Source organism: Penicillium cosmopolitanum, assembly GCF_028827165.1.
Source record: "Penicillium cosmopolitanum strain IBT 29677 chromosome Unknown utg000005l:1.0-4006212.0:1.0-4009387.0, whole genome shotgun sequence".
Taxonomy (NCBI): domain Eukaryota; kingdom Fungi; phylum Ascomycota; class Eurotiomycetes; order Eurotiales; family Aspergillaceae; genus Penicillium; species Penicillium cosmopolitanum.
The window spans coordinates 2822048-2839151 of record NW_026622675.1 but is presented as its reverse complement, the minus strand read 5'-3'; the positions used below and the strand labels follow the sequence as shown (position 1 = coordinate 2839151).

Below are 17104 nucleotides of genomic sequence, written 5' to 3'. Positions count from 1 at the left end.
GATGATGAGCGGTGGGATTTGCGAGACTTGCGCTTACAGGTGGGTATTCGATTTTATGTGGTTGAGGATGAGCTTGGTGTAGGCTTGTGGATGAGGTTGGGATAGATGGAGTATAGGATTGATGTTTAGGTCTCGTCTGGGGAGTAGGATAACGTTACTTCGAGTACCTCCTAGTAATACAACTTGAATTCAAGCTCAACCGTGCAGGATTTCTTAAACATAACATCTGTACTAATACAATAGATATACACATAGTATTCATGTACTAACTACCCACCCATATGTTTCAAAATCATCTTCAACCTCCTAACAGCGGGCCCATCCCCATCATGCCCCTCCCCCTCAACACCCTTCTCCTTTTCCTCAATCTCCTCCCTCGCCGCCTCAAGCGCAGGCCTCAAATAACCCCAAACCTCATCATGATACCGCTCCTGCACACCAACCCACTCATTCGAGCCCGGTAATTCGGACAGCACTCTATCTCGAAGCGAGACTGCTCCGGTTCTGGCTCCGGGGTCGTGCTCGTTTAGAAATGCGTCGATGTCAGGAACTAGACTAACCGAGGACAATGGGACGGAACCTTGTGGGATTTTTCTGTTGTCGAATCCAGATCCAGAACCCATCCCAATGCCAATGCCCATATCCCGACGAAAAGACTCCAACATCTTAACCTCCTCATCCGAAAGAGGCGCCAAGTCCGCCTCAAGGTCGAGATCGACGTTATAATTCAAGTTATCGTCCTCGTCGTATCCAGCTGCGTCGAAAGATGGATCTGAGAGAAGCGCTGAGACTGCGTCACCGTCTGTTGAGACGGGCGTGTATGTATTTTGTTCCAGAGGTTCTGTGGTGAAAGTGTGTGGACTAGCGCGTTCCCAGGCTGTGGTGTATTCTAGTTGGACTGGGTCTTGGAGTCTGTGTTTTCCTTTCCAGGGGCCTTTGTTTGATTGGAGGGGTTCGTGGTCGGATTCGTTTTGGCTTGAGGTTGCGGTGAGGTTTGATTTGTGTACATCGGTCTCGGCGTTGGTGTTGGTGTCAATGCCTGTGATTGTGCCGGTGCCTGTCTCTGAATCGTAGTATGCTCGGCCATAGGTCCCGATATCGGTGTAGACGCGTTGGAATTCTTCTTCGGTTATGTTTGGGATTGAGAATGCGCCTGGTTGGTTGGTGGTGGTGTTGCGGAAGGTTGGTGCGGGTGTTTGTTGTTGGGGTTGTGCGGAGGAGGATGAGTAGGGGACATGGTTGTTTGGATTTGCGGCGTAGCTTGAGCCAGAACCAGAGGCTGATATTGAGGCCAAGGCTGAAGAAGAGCTTGCGGCTTTGCCTTGTGTTGCTGTGTTGAGGGTTTGCGCGTAGTCGCTTGGTCCTGTTAGGGCGGAGCGGGCGAGGCCTGTGGCGGAGGATTGGATGCGGGATGCGAGGGAGGGTTGGGAGGGAGTGCTTGCATTGTTGCTAGTGTTGGCACTTTTGCTTGGGCCTGTGCTTGGATTTGGGGTTGAGCTTGAGCTTGAGGTTGAGGTTGGTGCGGCCTTGGAGTCGGGCTGGCGGGCTGGCGGTGTACCCCGCATGTTCGGGTCGGTCATGGCGGTGAAGTGGATGGAGGATTGTTATTTGAGGAATTGGCTGTTATTTGAGAGGGAAGGACCTTTCAGTGCCAGTGGGTAAAGGTCAGAGGCATTGGAGTGAAGGAGTGGAAGGTGGGTGGTTTAGAGCGGACAAAGTAGGAACTTGAACATGTGAAGGCCGGATGGATGGGTACTAGTAATAGCAGAGGTGTGACTACCATAGGTACTGGTAGTATTCTAAATTAAATGCCATATTTAATCAATCAGCATAGTAGTAATTCAGAGGTCAACTCTAGGCATAATATTAGTAAATTACATCATACTAGTATTGTTGGATTGAACTTGTGTCATCTTATATACTCCCCGGCTGTTCTACTATATATTGGGGGTCAATTGCCGCGGTAAGTGTGGATATACAACTTCAAGTTGAAGCACTCAGGCTGGCACCTGGGCACTTTTCAATTTTACCAGGTGGATCCTGTCGAGACTTCATGCATACCTAGGTATTTAAGTAAAAGTGGAATGGTTAACTACCTAGGGCCCCCCCTACTACTACTACTGGTTGTGTCTGCCTAGATGACGACAGAGGCTGGGCAGTCTAGTATACTAGAACTAGAGTATTAAGAGCTCGATAGTCGAGGTAAAAATGAGATATATACATATACTATACTAGTACTAGTAGATGTGCCTCTTATATTTATCTATATAATATACTGTTAGAGTATATACTATAGCCACTGCGATAGTGTGTCTACTCATGCCCCACCCGATGTTGCACTGTGTAAATGGTTGATGTCAGGATCGGTAGTAGTAGAGTAGAGTATTCTCTGGCAGTGCTCTAGTATTACAGTATGAACTACTAGGACTAGACTACTCACAGACATGACTAGATAGCATAGCAGAATAGCATAGCAGTATCTGCTATGCTATTCTGCTATCTGCTATACTAGTACTTCCTCGTATCCAGTGCTGCCTCTGCCCTCAGCTGCTGCCCACCACCACTCCCTCCCACCGCTGCTCAAGCTCTGCTTCGGGCCCACCCAACATCCACGGCTCGTTTGCTTCCCCTCCTCTCTCCCCCTCCAACTACCTCCTCCTATCTCAACCCCCACCACCACCCCCCATCCATCTTGGTTTTCCTTTGGCCTCTCGTGAGACCTTCTCCCCTTCGGTTCTTCGTGGGTTCGCTTCCGCCCTCTCTCTCTCCCGCGATCCCGCCATCGAACCCCTCGCTCCGTCCTATCCAACCCGATTCCTCCACCCACCCCCTCCAGCTCGCCCTACAACCATTGACCATCGCTCGCCGACCGATCTGATTTTTCGTCGTCGACCCTCCGTCGTTTCCATCGCTCTGATTGTCGCTTTCCCCGCCTGCAATAGAGCTCGCCGTGCCGAAGAAAAATTATTCCGGGCGCAACGGCTTTTCTTTCTTCACCGTCTCCAACCTTGCATCGGTCTTCGCCCATCCGTCGCGATCACGGGCGATCTTAGAACGAAAAGATGGTAGACAGAGATCCAGGCTCACCCACCTGGAAGTTCACACAGTGAGTCTTTCGGTCCAAAGGGGACGAACCGCGGTGGGGTTGTGCGGATGCCGCCCAGTTGGCGTCTCCCAGAGCGCACTTTGATGGGTCGATCATGCCTCGTGGAAGCGGCGGATCGGCAGAATACCGTGAATTATGGCTGACTCGTGGGATGCAGATGCTTCGGAGATAAAGGCGACGTAGAGGATATCACAGAAGGTACCATTCTCTTCTTTTTCGCCCTCCGAGAAAGAACTCTTGGACTGACTCTCTTCCCCGCCAGCTGATATCATCTCAACCGTCGAATTCGATCACACTGGAAATTATCTGGCTACGGGAGACAAGGGTGGACGTGTGGTTCTGTTTGAGCGAAACGAGACGGTAAGCCTAGAACTCACTCAACTCGGATCAGAGAGAAGGATGGGGGGCAAAAACCCCCATGAAAAAGAATCCCCATCACTGACACGGACATTTTTCTCTCCCCCGCTCAGAAAAAAACCTGCGAGTATAAGTTCCATACCGAATTTCAATCCCACGAGCCCGAATTCGACTACCTCAAATCGTTAGAGATTGAAGAGAAGATCAACAAGATAAAATGGTGTCGGCGACAGAATGCATCACACTTCCTCCTTTCCACAAACGACAAGACAATTAAGCTGTGGAAGGTGTTTGATAAGTCTCTAAAGGTGGTCGCTGAAAACAACCTTTCCAATGAGATGACTCCGGCCCCCGCCATCGGCGGTCTCTCCTCGTGCCCCCCGTGGGACTTTCAAGGACGCATCGGCATTGAAGCTGCCCCGATTGACACACCATGATACCGTGGTCGCTGCTGTCCCACGGAGAACTTACGCAAATGCTCACGCGTACCATATAAATAGCATCTCCGTGAACAGTGATGGCGAAACCTTTATCAGCAGTGACGATTTGCGAGTGAACCTGTGGAACCTCAACATCCAGGACCAAAGCTTCAACATTGTGGATATCAAGCCCGCAAACATGGAGGAGCTGACTGAGGTTATCACCGCGGCTGAATTCCACCCCGTCAGTTGCAACCAGTTCATGTACGCCAGCTCCAAGGGTACCATCAAGCTTGCCGACATGCGCCAGCGAGCGCTCTGTGACGAACATGTGAAGCGTATGTACTGCAAAGAAGCAAACAATTATTTACGCCGATTTGCTCAGCAAGGAAACTAACCTTTTTTTTTCTTTTTCTATTTAGAGTTCGAACAAGAAGAGGATGCATCCTCTCGCTCTTTCTTTTCCGAGATCATCTCCTCCATCTCCGACGTTCGATTCTCACACGACGGCCGGTACATCGTGTCTCAGGGACTATCTAACCGTGAAGATTTGGGACGTCAACATGGAGCGCCAACCGGTTAAGACCATCCCCATCCACGAGCACCTGCGCCCCCGCCTGTGCGACACATATGAAAACGACAGCATCTTTGACAAGTTCGAGGTCGTCTTCTCGGGTGATGCCGAGAATGTCATGACCGGTAGCTATAACAACAACTTCATGATCTACCCGACAGAGGAGGAGAAGGAGACAGAGATTGTTCTACAGGCGGATAAGTCGGCTTTCAAGGCAAAGAAGGTTGGCGTACCGACCCCGATGAACAAGGGCAATGGAAAGAAGGCCGGCTCGAGGTCCGGCAGCCCCGCGGGTCCGGGCAGCCGAATGAAGAAGGAGACCGATGCCGATCAGATCGATTTCAACAAGAAGATCCTGCATATGAGCTGGCATCCCTTCGAGGATAGCATTGCGATTGCGGCTACGAACAACGTGAGTTTCTCTATGATCAGATCTCTACCTTTCTTATTGCTAACCTTACGTCTCTAGCTATTCGTCTTCTCTGCTCTGTGAGGCCATACACATCATGGATAGGCGCATCTTGGGAGGAATTCGAATTCGGTGACTGGGTGGAGGACTGGTGTTTGAGAGAACAAGGACGCACCCAAAACGAACGAAAAAAAAGAGCAAATAAGAAAAGAACAGAAACGCAAATAATGCCATAGCAGCAAAGCCACAGGTTTCATAATTCAGGACTTGCACTCACACCTTGCACACCTGCCTTGCACCACTTCCTCCACCTGTTTCGAAGTGTCCCCCGAAGTGTCCCCCGAACAATTCCCACCACCCCCTCCCTTGAACCTGCAGGCGTTGTACGGAGTGATTCATGATAGAGAGAATGTTAAGCTCGGTTGGGGCGTATTATGATCGATCTTGTTGTGTTGGGCATACCCCATGGTAGTAATGATTATAGGAGTATCTTGTATGTAGCTACACTTAGTTGGGGCAAACATGTCAAGTTCCTCAAACCACTCCTTTCCTGTCCTTACTTATGAAGCTTAAAATAAAAATTCATCTCTCAGCTCCCAATTTCCCCTAATTCGTACACTCAGCCAGCCTCTCCAGATTTTCCGGTTGATCCTCGGGATTTTCTGCCCGACTTTGCGGGCGATGACGAAGGCGGAAGGAATGTTTGCTTCCCGTCGTACGGAGCTGTGACGATACACTGGGTGTTTATTTGTGCTGACCGCCCGCTAGTTTACCTTACCCCTGTACAAAAATGTTCTGCCAGACCGGACTAAAGACAATCCGGGGCCTCCCCCCATTGGGACTAGCCGCAGTCGGTCAAGAAAGCCTCCACTGGAGAAGGCCGCGATCGGTCGCGCGCACTCCTCGTCTGCTATCGCTGGCTCTGCTCTCGGAGTATATTTACTGTTTGTTTTATTTGACAACTTCTGCCTGGTCATGCTGTGACTAGGCGCTGCTCGAGCGTCACCACTTATCCCACTCCGAGCCTTTGCGAAACGCCAACCGCGAAAAGCTGCTGGAGCTCACCCTCGTCCAGCCCATTCCACCACCCACACATCTTCTCTTCCCCCCTCCCCTCTCCCCCCTCTCTTCAACTCATTCACTCCTAATCCCTCCTTGTTCGACCTCTCTTCTTTCATAGCCGTCATTCGGCTCATGCCCAGATCATGAATTCTGGGAATGATAACTGGCACTCCCCCGCTGGTGGGCCTCCGTCGCACCCTGGCATGGACCAGATGAACCAACAACCTCGGCCCTTAGGGTCTTTCAGGTATTAACCCCCAATGGTTGTTCTCGATTGGAAATGGTCAGCGGCTAACCTTGCATCTTGCTACTCTTTTAGTCAAAATCCGTCTCAACAGGGCCCTGCGTCGCAGCCCTCTGGACCTGTCCTTCCTCCTCCGTCCGGTTAGCATTTCTCCCCACACCTTTCTCTTCCACAAACCGCTCAATCGATCGCATACCCCTGGTGTGTACAAGAGGATGGACAACTAACTTGGCTTTGCCGCTTCAAAGGTCCCTACCACCCCGCCGGTCAGTCAGGTGGCCACTCCCTCCCCGGACTGGCAGAACTGAGCCAAAGCCACGGGGCTCCTCCACACCAACAACCAGCCTACGGACAGCATCCTTCTGGACCTTCGCACAGCTCGGGCCATTCTCTTCCCGGCATTGGCCAGGCCATGTCGCACGCATCCCCTCAGCTGAACCGTGACCGTGAACGGGACTCAAGGGAACGCGAGATTTTGGAGCGCGAGCGCCAACGCCAGGAAGAAATGGCCCACCGAGAGCGTGACCAGCGCGAACGCGAACAGATGGAGCGCCAACAGATGGAACGCCAGCGCGGCGAACACCACCCTGTCCAGAGCCACACCGGCTCGATCCCCCCTCCACCAGCCCGTGGCGTCGAAAGTCCCCAACTCTATCCACGGCCCGAATGGCCTCCTTTCGAACCTCGGTAGCAACCCGCAGAATGGACCCGGAGGGAACGTACAGCCTTCCGGCGGTCCGGCCAGCCTCTTTGGCGGCCCGCAGATGCAGCAACACGGCGAAGGCACCCCTCGGTCGTACATGCAGTATCCGGGTGGGCCACCCATCATGGGTCACAATGGGCAAGCACAGCAAATCCCTGGAAGTGTAGCGGCTCTTGCCCAGGGCCAGCAGCCGATTCTCAATGCAAGTCATCCGATTGGACCCGCCGCATCTCTCGGAGAACCGAGCGCTAACAGTGGGTTCGTGGTGCAGGATGCCCTTAGCTACTTGGATCAGGTGAAGGTGCGGTTTTCCGACCAGCCCGATGTTTACAACCGCTTCTTGGACATAATGAAGGACTTTAAGAGTCAGGCGTAAGTATTCGCTTTCTCTGTGCAGTATGATTGAACCTGAACTGACTTTGCAAACAGAATCGATACTCCCGGTGTAATCCAACGCGTCTCTACCCTCTTCAATGGCCATCCGGCTCTCATTCAGGGCTTCAATACTTTCCTCCCACCCGGCTACCGAATCGAGTGCGGAACTGAAGACAACCCAGATGCTATTCGAGTCACCACACCATCTGGCACAAATACGCTGAGTATGCCGCGTGCAGGACGCCCATTCGAGACGACCACAATAACCGAGACCGGCCCCTCCAGCGGTGGTCCGGGACGTCCTGATTACTACGAGCAATCTCGTCCGGGATGGCAGCAAGCTCAACAGCCGCAGAGTCAACAACAAGGCCACCCAGGCTCATATTCTCCTGGCTCGCGTATGATGGGACCAAGTCTATACCAGGAGCCGCAAGGACCTGGCCAAGACCCTCACTATGGCTATCAGACTCAAGAGCAGCAGGGTGCCGCGGCGCTGTCCCACCAGCAGGATCACCGTGGTGTTGCTCAGCTGCAAGGCGCTGCCTCTGCCGCGTCTGCCCTGGGGAGACCCGGCATGATGCCCACCTCTGGCGCTGGTCCCAATGCCAGTTTGACACAACCGATGAACAGCCTGGCTGGCGTTGGTGGCATGCTTCAGGGTGGCGTTGCGGATCTCAATAAGCGTGGACCCGTTGAATTCAACCATGCCATCAGTTACGTGAACAAGATAAAGGTATGCTTCTTGTCCTGGTAGCCAACTTTTGAACACAACTAACTATGAATTCAGAACCGTTTCTCCAGCGCACCAGAGATCTACAAGCAGTTCCTTGAGATTCTGCAGACTTATCAACGGGAGTCCAAGCCCATCCAGGATGTTTACGCACAGGTTACCCAACTGTTCAACACTGCTCCCGACCTTTTGGAAGACTTCAAGCAGTTCCTTCCTGAATCTGCGGCCCACGCCAAACAGCAGGCCGCGGCGCGTGCCGCCGAGGAGAGCATTCCTGTCAGTAATATGCGGGGTGATCCTATGGCCATGTCCCAAGCTGCGAACCGAGATGCGAAGAACTTGCCTCCCATGGGCCACTTCAAACCGCAAGATTCTGCCAAGGATAGCAAGAAGCGGAGAGGCGGACCTGGCATGGGCGGTGGCTCTGTATCAGGCCCTGCTGGTGCGGAAGCTCGGATCCCAGAGTCTCAGATGCGTGGCCAGCCGGCTCAGTTCGCCAACGGCAGCAAGCGACCCAAGTTCCACCATGGGAAGCCATCTGGTGCGGATATCCCGAACGTTTCTCCCACCTTGATTCCCGCGCTCCCAGAGCCAGTTCCGCCTAGTTCTTTGGCTACTCCCAGTCAAGAGGAGATTGCTTTCTTCGACCGCGTCAAGAAGTTCATTGCGAACAAGCAGACTTTCAGTGACTTCCTGAAACTGTGCAATCTCTACACCAATGACCTTATTGATCGGTTCATTCTGGTCAAGAGGGCTGAAGGCTTTATTGGTTCCAACGCGGAGCTCATGAACTGGTTCAAGCGTTTCATGAACGTTGAAGAGCCTGAAGACAAGACCATTGACCCTAAGCCTAAGAACGAAGCCGGTGTCGTCAACCTTGCGCACTGCCGATCCTTGGGACCTAGTTATCGTCTGCTGCCTAAGCGCGAGAGACAAAAGGCCTGCAGTGGTCGCGATCAGTTGTGCTTTGAAGTGTTGAACGACGACTGGGCTTCGCATCCTACTTGGGCATCCGAGGACTCTGGCTTCGTTGCTCACCGGAAGAACCAATATGAAGACGCTCTGCACCGCATCGAAGAGGATCGTCACGATTATGATCATCACATCGAAGCTTGCACGCGGACGATTCAGCTCATTGAACCGATCTGCCAGCAATTTTTGCACATGTCTGACGCTGAACGCGCCAACTTCAAGCTGCCCCCTGGTCTTGGTGGGCAGAGTGAGGCTATCTATCAGCGCGTCATTAAGAAGGTCTACGACCGCCAGCGTGGTGAGAAGATCATCCGCGATATGTTTGAGCGTCCTTGCCAGGTTCTGCCAATCGTACTCTTCCGCCTGAAGCAGAAGCTGGAAGAGTGGAAAGCCTGCCAACGGGAATGGGATAAGGTCTGGCGCGAGCAGATGCAGAGAGCGTACTGGCGTAGTCTGGATCACCAGGCGATTGCCACCCGACAGACGGACAAGAAGCTTTTCATCGCGAAGAACATCCAGCAGGACTTGCAAGGCAAATTCGAAGAAACGCAAAGTCGCATAAAGAGTGGTCTTCCCACGAAGAAATTCCAGGCTGAGCTGCAATTCGACGATATTGATGTTCTCCTGGATACCACCCATCTCCTTTGCATGTTCATTGACCGCAGCACTTCCGGCTTTGGCGCTGAGCCGTCCAGGTTGATAAACTTTGTCAAGGACTTTGTTCCTATCTTCTTTGGCCTCGATCGGGAGACCTTCCACGATTATATGGATGAACTTTCCATCGCTGCTACGCCGGCCGAAGAGCTGGAGGAGAACTTCGGCGCAGATGATACCTCCAACGCCAGCCGCAGGGTTGTTAACACGCAGAAGCTGGATCTCCTGCGTGAGACTCTCAAGCAGAAGGGCGAGAAGGGCAGTAACCAAAACAAGGAAGATGGGGCTGCCGCTCCAGCAGCAGTGCCAACACCAGCATCAGTGCCAGCGCCAGCACCTACCCAGCTTGCGACACCTGATGTCCGCGCCGCATCCGCTCCCGCATCCGAACCCGAGGAGGCATTTGACGTGGCAGAACTGAAATGGATGGAGCACCCTGGCCAGGGTAACTTCAACCTGGAGCGCGAGTACACTCTGAACGAGAAGTACAAGAAGACCGTGCACCATATGTACTGCAACCTCAACATCCTCTGCTTCCTGCGCACATTCGAGATCCTTTACTCGCGCCTGCAGCGAATCAAGGAACAAGAAGGTGAAGCCCATGAGCAAGTCCGCCGCGGCCTCTTGCCAAAGCCAGCCAATGATCTCTGCCTGATTGATCGATTCCCCGGAGATTTCTTCTACGACGTTGAGCCGAAGGCCAACCTCTATAAGCAGATTGTCCGCATGTGCGAGGAAGTTATTCGCGGGGATATCGACCAGGTTCATCTTGAGGAGACTCTGCGCCGTTTCTACATGCAGAGTGGGTTCTTGATGTACAATCTGGAACGTATCTTCTCGTCGATTACCAAATTCGTGGCGTCGATCTTTACTGGTGATTCTCGGGATCGCAGCTCTGATATTGCGAACTTGTTCTTCAAGGAGCGCGAGAAGGATGAGACGACTCATCATCAGGAGATTCAGTATCGCAAGCAGGTCGAGCGATTAATCAAGGAGGGCGATATCTACCGCGTGACCTTTGTAAGTCTGCCTCAGCTGTCCTCCCTCTTCTACTACAAAGGAAATGAAAACAATAACTAACAACAAAATCTCACACAGTTCCCCTCCGACCGCCACCTCACAATCCAAGTAATGACAACCGAAGAATCAACGCTAAACCGCGAAGACCTCAGCCCAGAAGCCCGCTGGTCCTACTACGTAACAGCCTACTCAATGCGCGACCCAACAGAGGGAATCAAATTCTCCGAAATGCGCATCCCCTTCCTAAAACGCAACTTACCCGGCAAACTCGACGAAGACGAAGAATACGACCGTTTCTACCGCCGCCTCCAACACTACGACGGCCTAGTAATCCGCATCTGCGCCAACAATTACACAATCCTCTACCAACCGCCCACACACGACTGGTTCTGGCGCTCGAATGCGCCCGTGCCGGATAAGGACGTTATCGCGCTTTCGGATCCGGAGGCTGCGAAGGCTCAGATTAGGGTTAAGAGGGAGGAGATGGTTAAGGATGTCGCTGCTCTTAAGGAGAAGAGACATGATCGCTTTGTGGAGAAGTTTGTTAATAATCCGAACTGGGCTAAGGGGCTTAGTAAGGATAAGGTTGATGAGTCGAATCTCAGATTCCGTGACTGGTTGAATGGGAGTCTTGTCAAGGCTGGTGGGGGTGGTAGTCCTAGTCTTAGTCCTATGACTGGGACTGCTGCTGCGACGGAGACTGCGACGGAGAATAAGGATGCGGATACTGCGACTGCGACTGATGCTGCCGGTTCCGCGGCCCCTGCTGACACCCCGGTTGAAAATGAAGCCACTGCCCCTGAAACCGCCTCTATCCCTGTTCCCGAACAGAGGGAGGAGGAAGGCGAAGGAGAAAGCAAAGCGGACGATGAGAAACCAGCCGAGGAGCAGAAAACCGAACCTGAACAGGCAGATACAGAGATGGCGGACGCTGAACCAGTCGCTAATGGTGATGGTGACGGCAACGCTGCTGTCGCCCCTGCTGAGACCGCAGAGCCTTGGACCGAGTCTTGAGTCTGAGACTACTAATCAAGCCTGAGCCGAGTGCGAGTGTAAGCTTGAATGGAAATAGCGATGCGATAGCGATGTATTTTCAGGAATGTATGTGCGGTTGTCTGATTGATTGATTGATTGATTGCTTGGTTGAATTGGGCTGGGCTGGATCGGATTGGGATGGAAAGTTGTTTTTGCATGTATTTTCTTCTTCTTCTTACTTCCTTTCTGTGTTTTTCTTTTCTTTTCTTTTATGTTTTGTTATTTCATTTGCGAAGGGCACGGCGTCTTTACCCTATCTTATACCTGAAATATGGTTTTTATTAAACATTCAATATTCATGAGGAAATTGCGCGATGAAGTCTGATGCTAGCTAGGCTAGTGGTTTATTTTCTTTATTTTCTAGTTCGAGTCTTTTAGAATTGGATCTGCTTGATTGTACCTATACTACTCCTTTACACCCTTATCCAGTGACGTCCACGGGTTGTATTCTTTCTTTTTGAATGAACAGATAGAATTGAAATGGTGTTGCTATTTCTATTAGCCTATTAGCCCTTTGTCTTTTGAATTTACGAAACACTAAATATGGAAGACTAATAAGCTTCCATGATAAGATACTTCTACCCTGTACCTTATAACTACCCCGAGGACGTGGTATAGTGCCAGTATTTAGTTAGGTACCACCGCATCATTCTATCCTCCTCTAGTTACGAGCTATCTTCATCTTTCCCGTAAAATTCACAATCAATCCATCTACCTCTCTATTCAGGCAAGACTATTAGGGTTCAAGTTCTTATCCCGCACTCCGTAGTTGGTTAGTCTGACGATCAAACCACCCGGCTGCCGAGTAGCCATATCTATCTAGAGCAGAACAGGCGAGATCTCCGCGCGGCTAGGAACATGAACAGGAACAGTGAACCGGTGGATTCGATTTGATTCGGATCTGATCTGAGATGATCTACTGTACTTGCGAATGACCCGCAAAGGGAAGGGCAGCTTGGCACCATTCCCCTGAATTATGTACATAGACCAATTGGAAGTGCTAGCAGATCACTACTCGTACCCCATATTCTCAGTAGCCAAGACGTCCTGGCGTATTCTCGGCCCTTGTTCGGCTATATGTTAAGTAACTGACTTCCAAGACTCCGTGTGCCCGAGCTGTAATAGCCGATACACTCCGAGACGTAAACTGAGAGGGGGCGAGGGACCCGTCGGGCCGGCGGAGACGGATGCGGTGGGCCTGCTGTCCTGCATGATTGACAGGTAGTACTACTCGTATACTGTACTAGATCGAATAGATCTTGATGGTGATGGGCTATGCATGTAGCCTAATAGGGACTCTGGCGAGTTATTTACGGAATCTGGGGTGGTTGAGAGGTGCATTTCGGTGATATTTGGCGAATTGAGGGGGATTTTAGGGAATTTTAGGGAGATATTGTGGATTATTGGGAGTGCGAGAAAATGCCGAGGGTGTCCGAGGGATGACCGAGATGATGTCAGGATTACTTTCGCCGGATGAGGATGTGAGGTCATGACATTGAATAGGGGAATAGGAGTAGAAAGTACAGAGGAGAGGACAGGGGGCAAAATTCATCATGATGATAATTTAAGAAGTTAGAAAGATGGATGTTGGCATTTGAATCAGACCAGATCTATAAAGATCTGTAGTGTAACTAGGGTTAGCCGTAGATCATCCAGTCTTCCCTTCTCCCGGGACCGACTAGCCGTTACTCCTCCATTTCCATTTCCATTTCCATACTTTCCCATAATTTCAATTGTATTTCACTTTGTGGGGTTGCCTCCCAAAGACTATTTTAAGTCCAGTCGCCCCGGCCTTTTCTTCTTTTTTCTCCTTCCCCATATTGTTCTAGACACTCTCCCCTCTTCCACTCTCACAATGGCTGCTTCGGCCCTCCTGAAGAGCCGTGTCCGACGGCCCTCTTATCTCAACAAGCTTGCTAAAGCTGAGGATCTGATCGATCTCTTCCCCCATGGCTCGTATATCGGCTGGTCCGGCTTCACCGGTGTGGGATATCCCAAGTACGTTGGTTTCAATATCGTCTTCATCTCCGCGTGACACAGTATGACAATTGGTACGGCAATCGCTAACCAACAAACAACTATTCAGGATGGTCCCGACAGCTCTGGCAGACCACGTTGAAAAGAACAACCTACAAGGCCAACTAAAATATAATCTCTTTGTGGGCGCCTCCTCAGGCGCAGAGACGGAGAACCGCTGGGCTCGCCTCAACATGATCGAGCGGCGAAGCCCGCACCAGGTCGGAAAGGAAATCGCAAAGGGCATCAACAATGGCCAGATTAAATTCTTCGATAAGCATCTGAGCATGTTTCCCTCGGATTTGGTCTATGTAAGTGCTGCCCTCAGCGCATCTCGGGATTTCCCGCCGCGGAGAGCGATCGTCCCAAGATCGACGCTAATCATTTCTCTCCACCTTTTAGGGCTATTATACTCTCGACAAGCCAAAGAATAAAATCGACGTGGCCGTCATTGAGGCCTCCGCCATCACAGAGAATGGCGGGATCATCCCCGGTGCCTCGGTGGGTGCATCACCGGAATTGGTGCAAATGGCCGACAAGGTGATTATCGAGGTGAACACATCCAGCCCTTCCTTCGAGGGCCTGCACGATATTGTCGGCTCGGACCTACCCCCCGGACGCAAGCCGTACCTCATCATGGCCCCCGAGGACCGCATCGGTACCTCCTACATCCCCGTCGACCCGGAGAAGGTCGTCGCGGTCGTCGAATCCAACTACCCGGACCAGACACAGCCCAATGCACCCGAAGACGAAGGCTCGCAAGCCATCGCAGCCAATCTGATCGAATTCCTCAAACACGAAGTCCACCACGGCCGTCTCCCACCCAACCTCCTCCCCATCCAATCCGGCATCGGAAACATCGCCAACGCCGTCGTCGGCGGTCTCAGCAAGGGCGGCGCAAACTTCAGCAACCTGAAAGTCTGGACCGAAGTCCTACAAGACTCCTTCCTCGACCTATTCGACAGCGGCAACCTGAGACTTCGCCACTGCAACCTCAATCCGCTTCTCACCAGACGGTTTCAAGCGGTTCTACGATAACTGGGAAAAGTACGCAGGAAAGCTCCTCCTCCGCTCGCAGCAAGTCTCCAACTCCCCCGAAATCATTCGTCGCCTGGGCGTCATCGGCATGAACACCCCCGTCGAAGTCGACATCTACGCCCACGCCAACAGCACCTGCGTAATGGGATCGCGCATGCTAAATGGTCTCGGTGGTTCGGCCGATTTCCTGCGCAATTCGAAGTATAGTATTATGCACACTCCGTCGACCCGGCCTAGCAAGGTTGATCCTACCGGTGTGAGCTGTATTGTGCCGTTCGCTACGCACATTGATCAGACCGAGCATGATCTTGATGTTATTGTTACGGAGCAGGGTCTTGCGGATGTTCGGGGTTTGTCGCCTCGGGAGCGTGCGAGGGTTATTATTAAGAAATGCTCGCATCCGGATTATTATCCTATTTTGACGGATTATCTTGACCGTGCTGAGTTTGAGTGTCTCCGGAAGGGAATGGGTCATGAGCCGCATCTGCTTTTTGAGGCATTTAAGATGCATAAGAATTTGCAGGAGAAGGGTACTATGAAGATTGATTCTTGGGAGTAAAATGTCAGCTCTGGAGTGGCTAGGGAATATTGGATACTGGCTTTGGGAGGAATGTATATAATCATAGCGGTTTTTATTTAAAATATCTTTAAATTGACATATTTACATCATTCTTTTGTCTTCTTGTTGTGTTACCTATTAACTACTAAGAATTGAGCTGGCTCCAGTTTAGCATATGTGGATGTCGGAATTAAGTATTGCACTATTTGTAGCATGACCCAGTGAGAGGCTATATAATAATGCTTTACCAGGGGTCCGTGATTGGCGTGTGTATCTGGATATCGAACTTCGTTGTGAAGGGCGTCAGCTAAATGAATTGTGGGTCTGAGCTAACTCGGAGCTGCAAGGACACGCACAACTTCAAATTGGAGGAGATTTTTTCTTTTTTCTTTTCTCAGATAAAGTAGTATCTAATATCAAGTTTTTTATTTGTGTAATTTGATGTAAATGTAGAACAAGAAAAATAAATTCCAACCCAAAACTCCAAGCTATCGATCCAATCAAACAAACAAAAACCGCGAAACAAAAGTGATACTCAAGTTTTCAACAAAGAAGCCATCATATAAAATGGACTGGCTAAAAAATCTTGGAATCATAATGTCTCCAAGATATCACTCCCAAACAAATTGATCATAATCGTTCCAGTACTCAGCGTCGAAGAAAGGTATTTTATTCTGCGGGCGGGTGATATGATCCCCCAGTAAATCTGCTGAAAATGGAAGCAAGCAGACCGGGCGAATCTTCAGACTTGCGTCGGGCCCAGCCGTGGTCGACGTTGTAGTGCTTGGTATCTTGGAGTCCGGCGAAGAGGCCGCGACCGGCAGTGGATCGCTGTTATGTTTAGTTAGTAAACTCCGTTGATGTGAAGGGTGAATTGGAATTTGTAAAAAAGGGGAATTTAAAACGTACGCGATGTTCCTTGTCCGGATTGCGAATCCAGTAGTCTGCGCCAAAGTCGTTTTGCAAACGGGCTGCTTCGGTGGTTTTGGGGGAGGGCATTGTTGGGGATTGATTGATTGAGTAGTAGTCAATGGGTAAAATGCCGTCGTGGTATTGTATAAGGTTCAGTGTGTTCTGATTCGATGAATGTTCTTGAGGATGAATGATGTATAGAACTTCACGAAGAGAAGTCCCTTTTATATATGAATCATCGAATATACTAGTATAGATGAACAGCACAGCCACTGTTTGGCCGATGGCACGATGCCGCCAGCCGACCCCGAACCATATCAAAGTTGATGGTACCAGTTCATCGGTTCCGACTCGGCTTCAGCCTCACCTCTACCTATCGTACGGTAGGGTAGGTTGGTACCCTACAGGGAGAAAACGGTTGGATGAACCAGTCACACTCTTCGCAATTTTCACTGGTATCAGGATCTACGGCCCGCGATTGGGCCCTTACCTGACTCCGGGGCCGAATTTATTCAGTCGTTGAATTTGGTTGGTCGTTGGGCATGAGTCGTGACGTCGATCGCTGAGTAGTGTGGTACGGCCGACGCTCAACACCACGCGGATGATAATTTTCCGGGGTTGGATTTCGGATTTACCGAGTGGCTTAGCTGTCAGTTTCTGTACGTTGGACTGTGCATTTGGCGATATCTAGGGGTTTCTGGAGTGTTGTTTGAGGGTCAGGCGGTGGAAGGATTCGGGTGGCATGATGGTGGCGTTGGCGGTGGTACGGTGTGTGGTGTGGTGTGGTATGGGTTTATTGAAGCAATGGAGCAATGGGAGGTTTCGGAATTTGATTTATCGCCGATCATCTATTTGATATTAGTGATAATGGATTGGTTGGAATATTTTGAGGTTCTTAGTAGTACTTTGTTGTACAGGC

At 51.0% G+C, this 17104-nt stretch overlaps 5 protein-coding genes across 5 annotated transcripts; 3 read left to right on the top strand and 2 right to left on the bottom strand.

Moving 5' to 3' along the window:
- Window positions 1-269: 269 nt before the first annotated feature.
- On the bottom strand, window positions 270-1580 carry N7509_004070 (uncharacterized protein; the record flags this gene model as incomplete). Its single annotated transcript, XM_056628707.1, has 1 exon — window positions 270-1580. One exon carries the CDS (start codon window positions 1578-1580, stop codon window positions 270-272), a length of 1311 nt encoding a protein of 436 aa, XP_056491441.1.
- Window positions 1581-3062: 1482 nt separating this feature from the next.
- Window positions 3063-4949, top strand: N7509_004069 (protein phosphatase 2A regulatory subunit CDC55; the record flags this gene model as incomplete). The annotated part of the gene is given in 8 exon segments (XM_056628706.1): window positions 3063-3106; window positions 3264-3304; window positions 3369-3466; window positions 3577-3771; window positions 3860-4220; window positions 4305-4395; window positions 4412-4868; window positions 4926-4949. 8 exon segments carry the CDS (start codon window positions 3063-3065, stop codon window positions 4947-4949), a joined length of 1311 nt encoding a protein of 436 aa, XP_056491440.1.
- A 1121-nt stretch (window positions 4950-6070) lies between these two features.
- Window positions 6071-11639, top strand: N7509_004068 (transcriptional regulator SIN3; the record flags this gene model as incomplete). Its single annotated transcript, XM_056628705.1, has 7 exons — window positions 6071-6174; window positions 6247-6311; window positions 6420-6760; window positions 6798-7246; window positions 7304-7982; window positions 8037-10625; window positions 10704-11639. 7 exons carry the CDS (start codon window positions 6071-6073, stop codon window positions 11637-11639), a joined length of 5163 nt encoding a protein of 1720 aa, XP_056491439.1.
- A 1876-nt stretch (window positions 11640-13515) lies between these two features.
- coaT (acetyl-CoA hydrolase ACH1) lies at window positions 13516-15273 on the top strand (the record flags this gene model as incomplete). The annotated part of the gene is made up of 4 exons (XM_056628704.1): window positions 13516-13658; window positions 13747-13987; window positions 14079-14643; window positions 14690-15273. The coding sequence occupies 4 exons, from the start codon at window positions 13516-13518 to the stop codon at window positions 15271-15273; spliced, it is 1533 nt and encodes a 510-aa protein (XP_056491438.1).
- A 669-nt stretch (window positions 15274-15942) lies between these two features.
- Window positions 15943-16272, bottom strand: N7509_004066 (uncharacterized protein; the record flags this gene model as incomplete). The annotated part of the gene is made up of 2 exons (XM_056628703.1): window positions 15943-16104; window positions 16183-16272. The coding sequence occupies 2 exons, from the start codon at window positions 16270-16272 to the stop codon at window positions 15943-15945; spliced, it is 252 nt and encodes an 83-aa protein (XP_056491437.1).
- Between the last annotated feature and the right edge of the window lie 832 nt (window positions 16273-17104).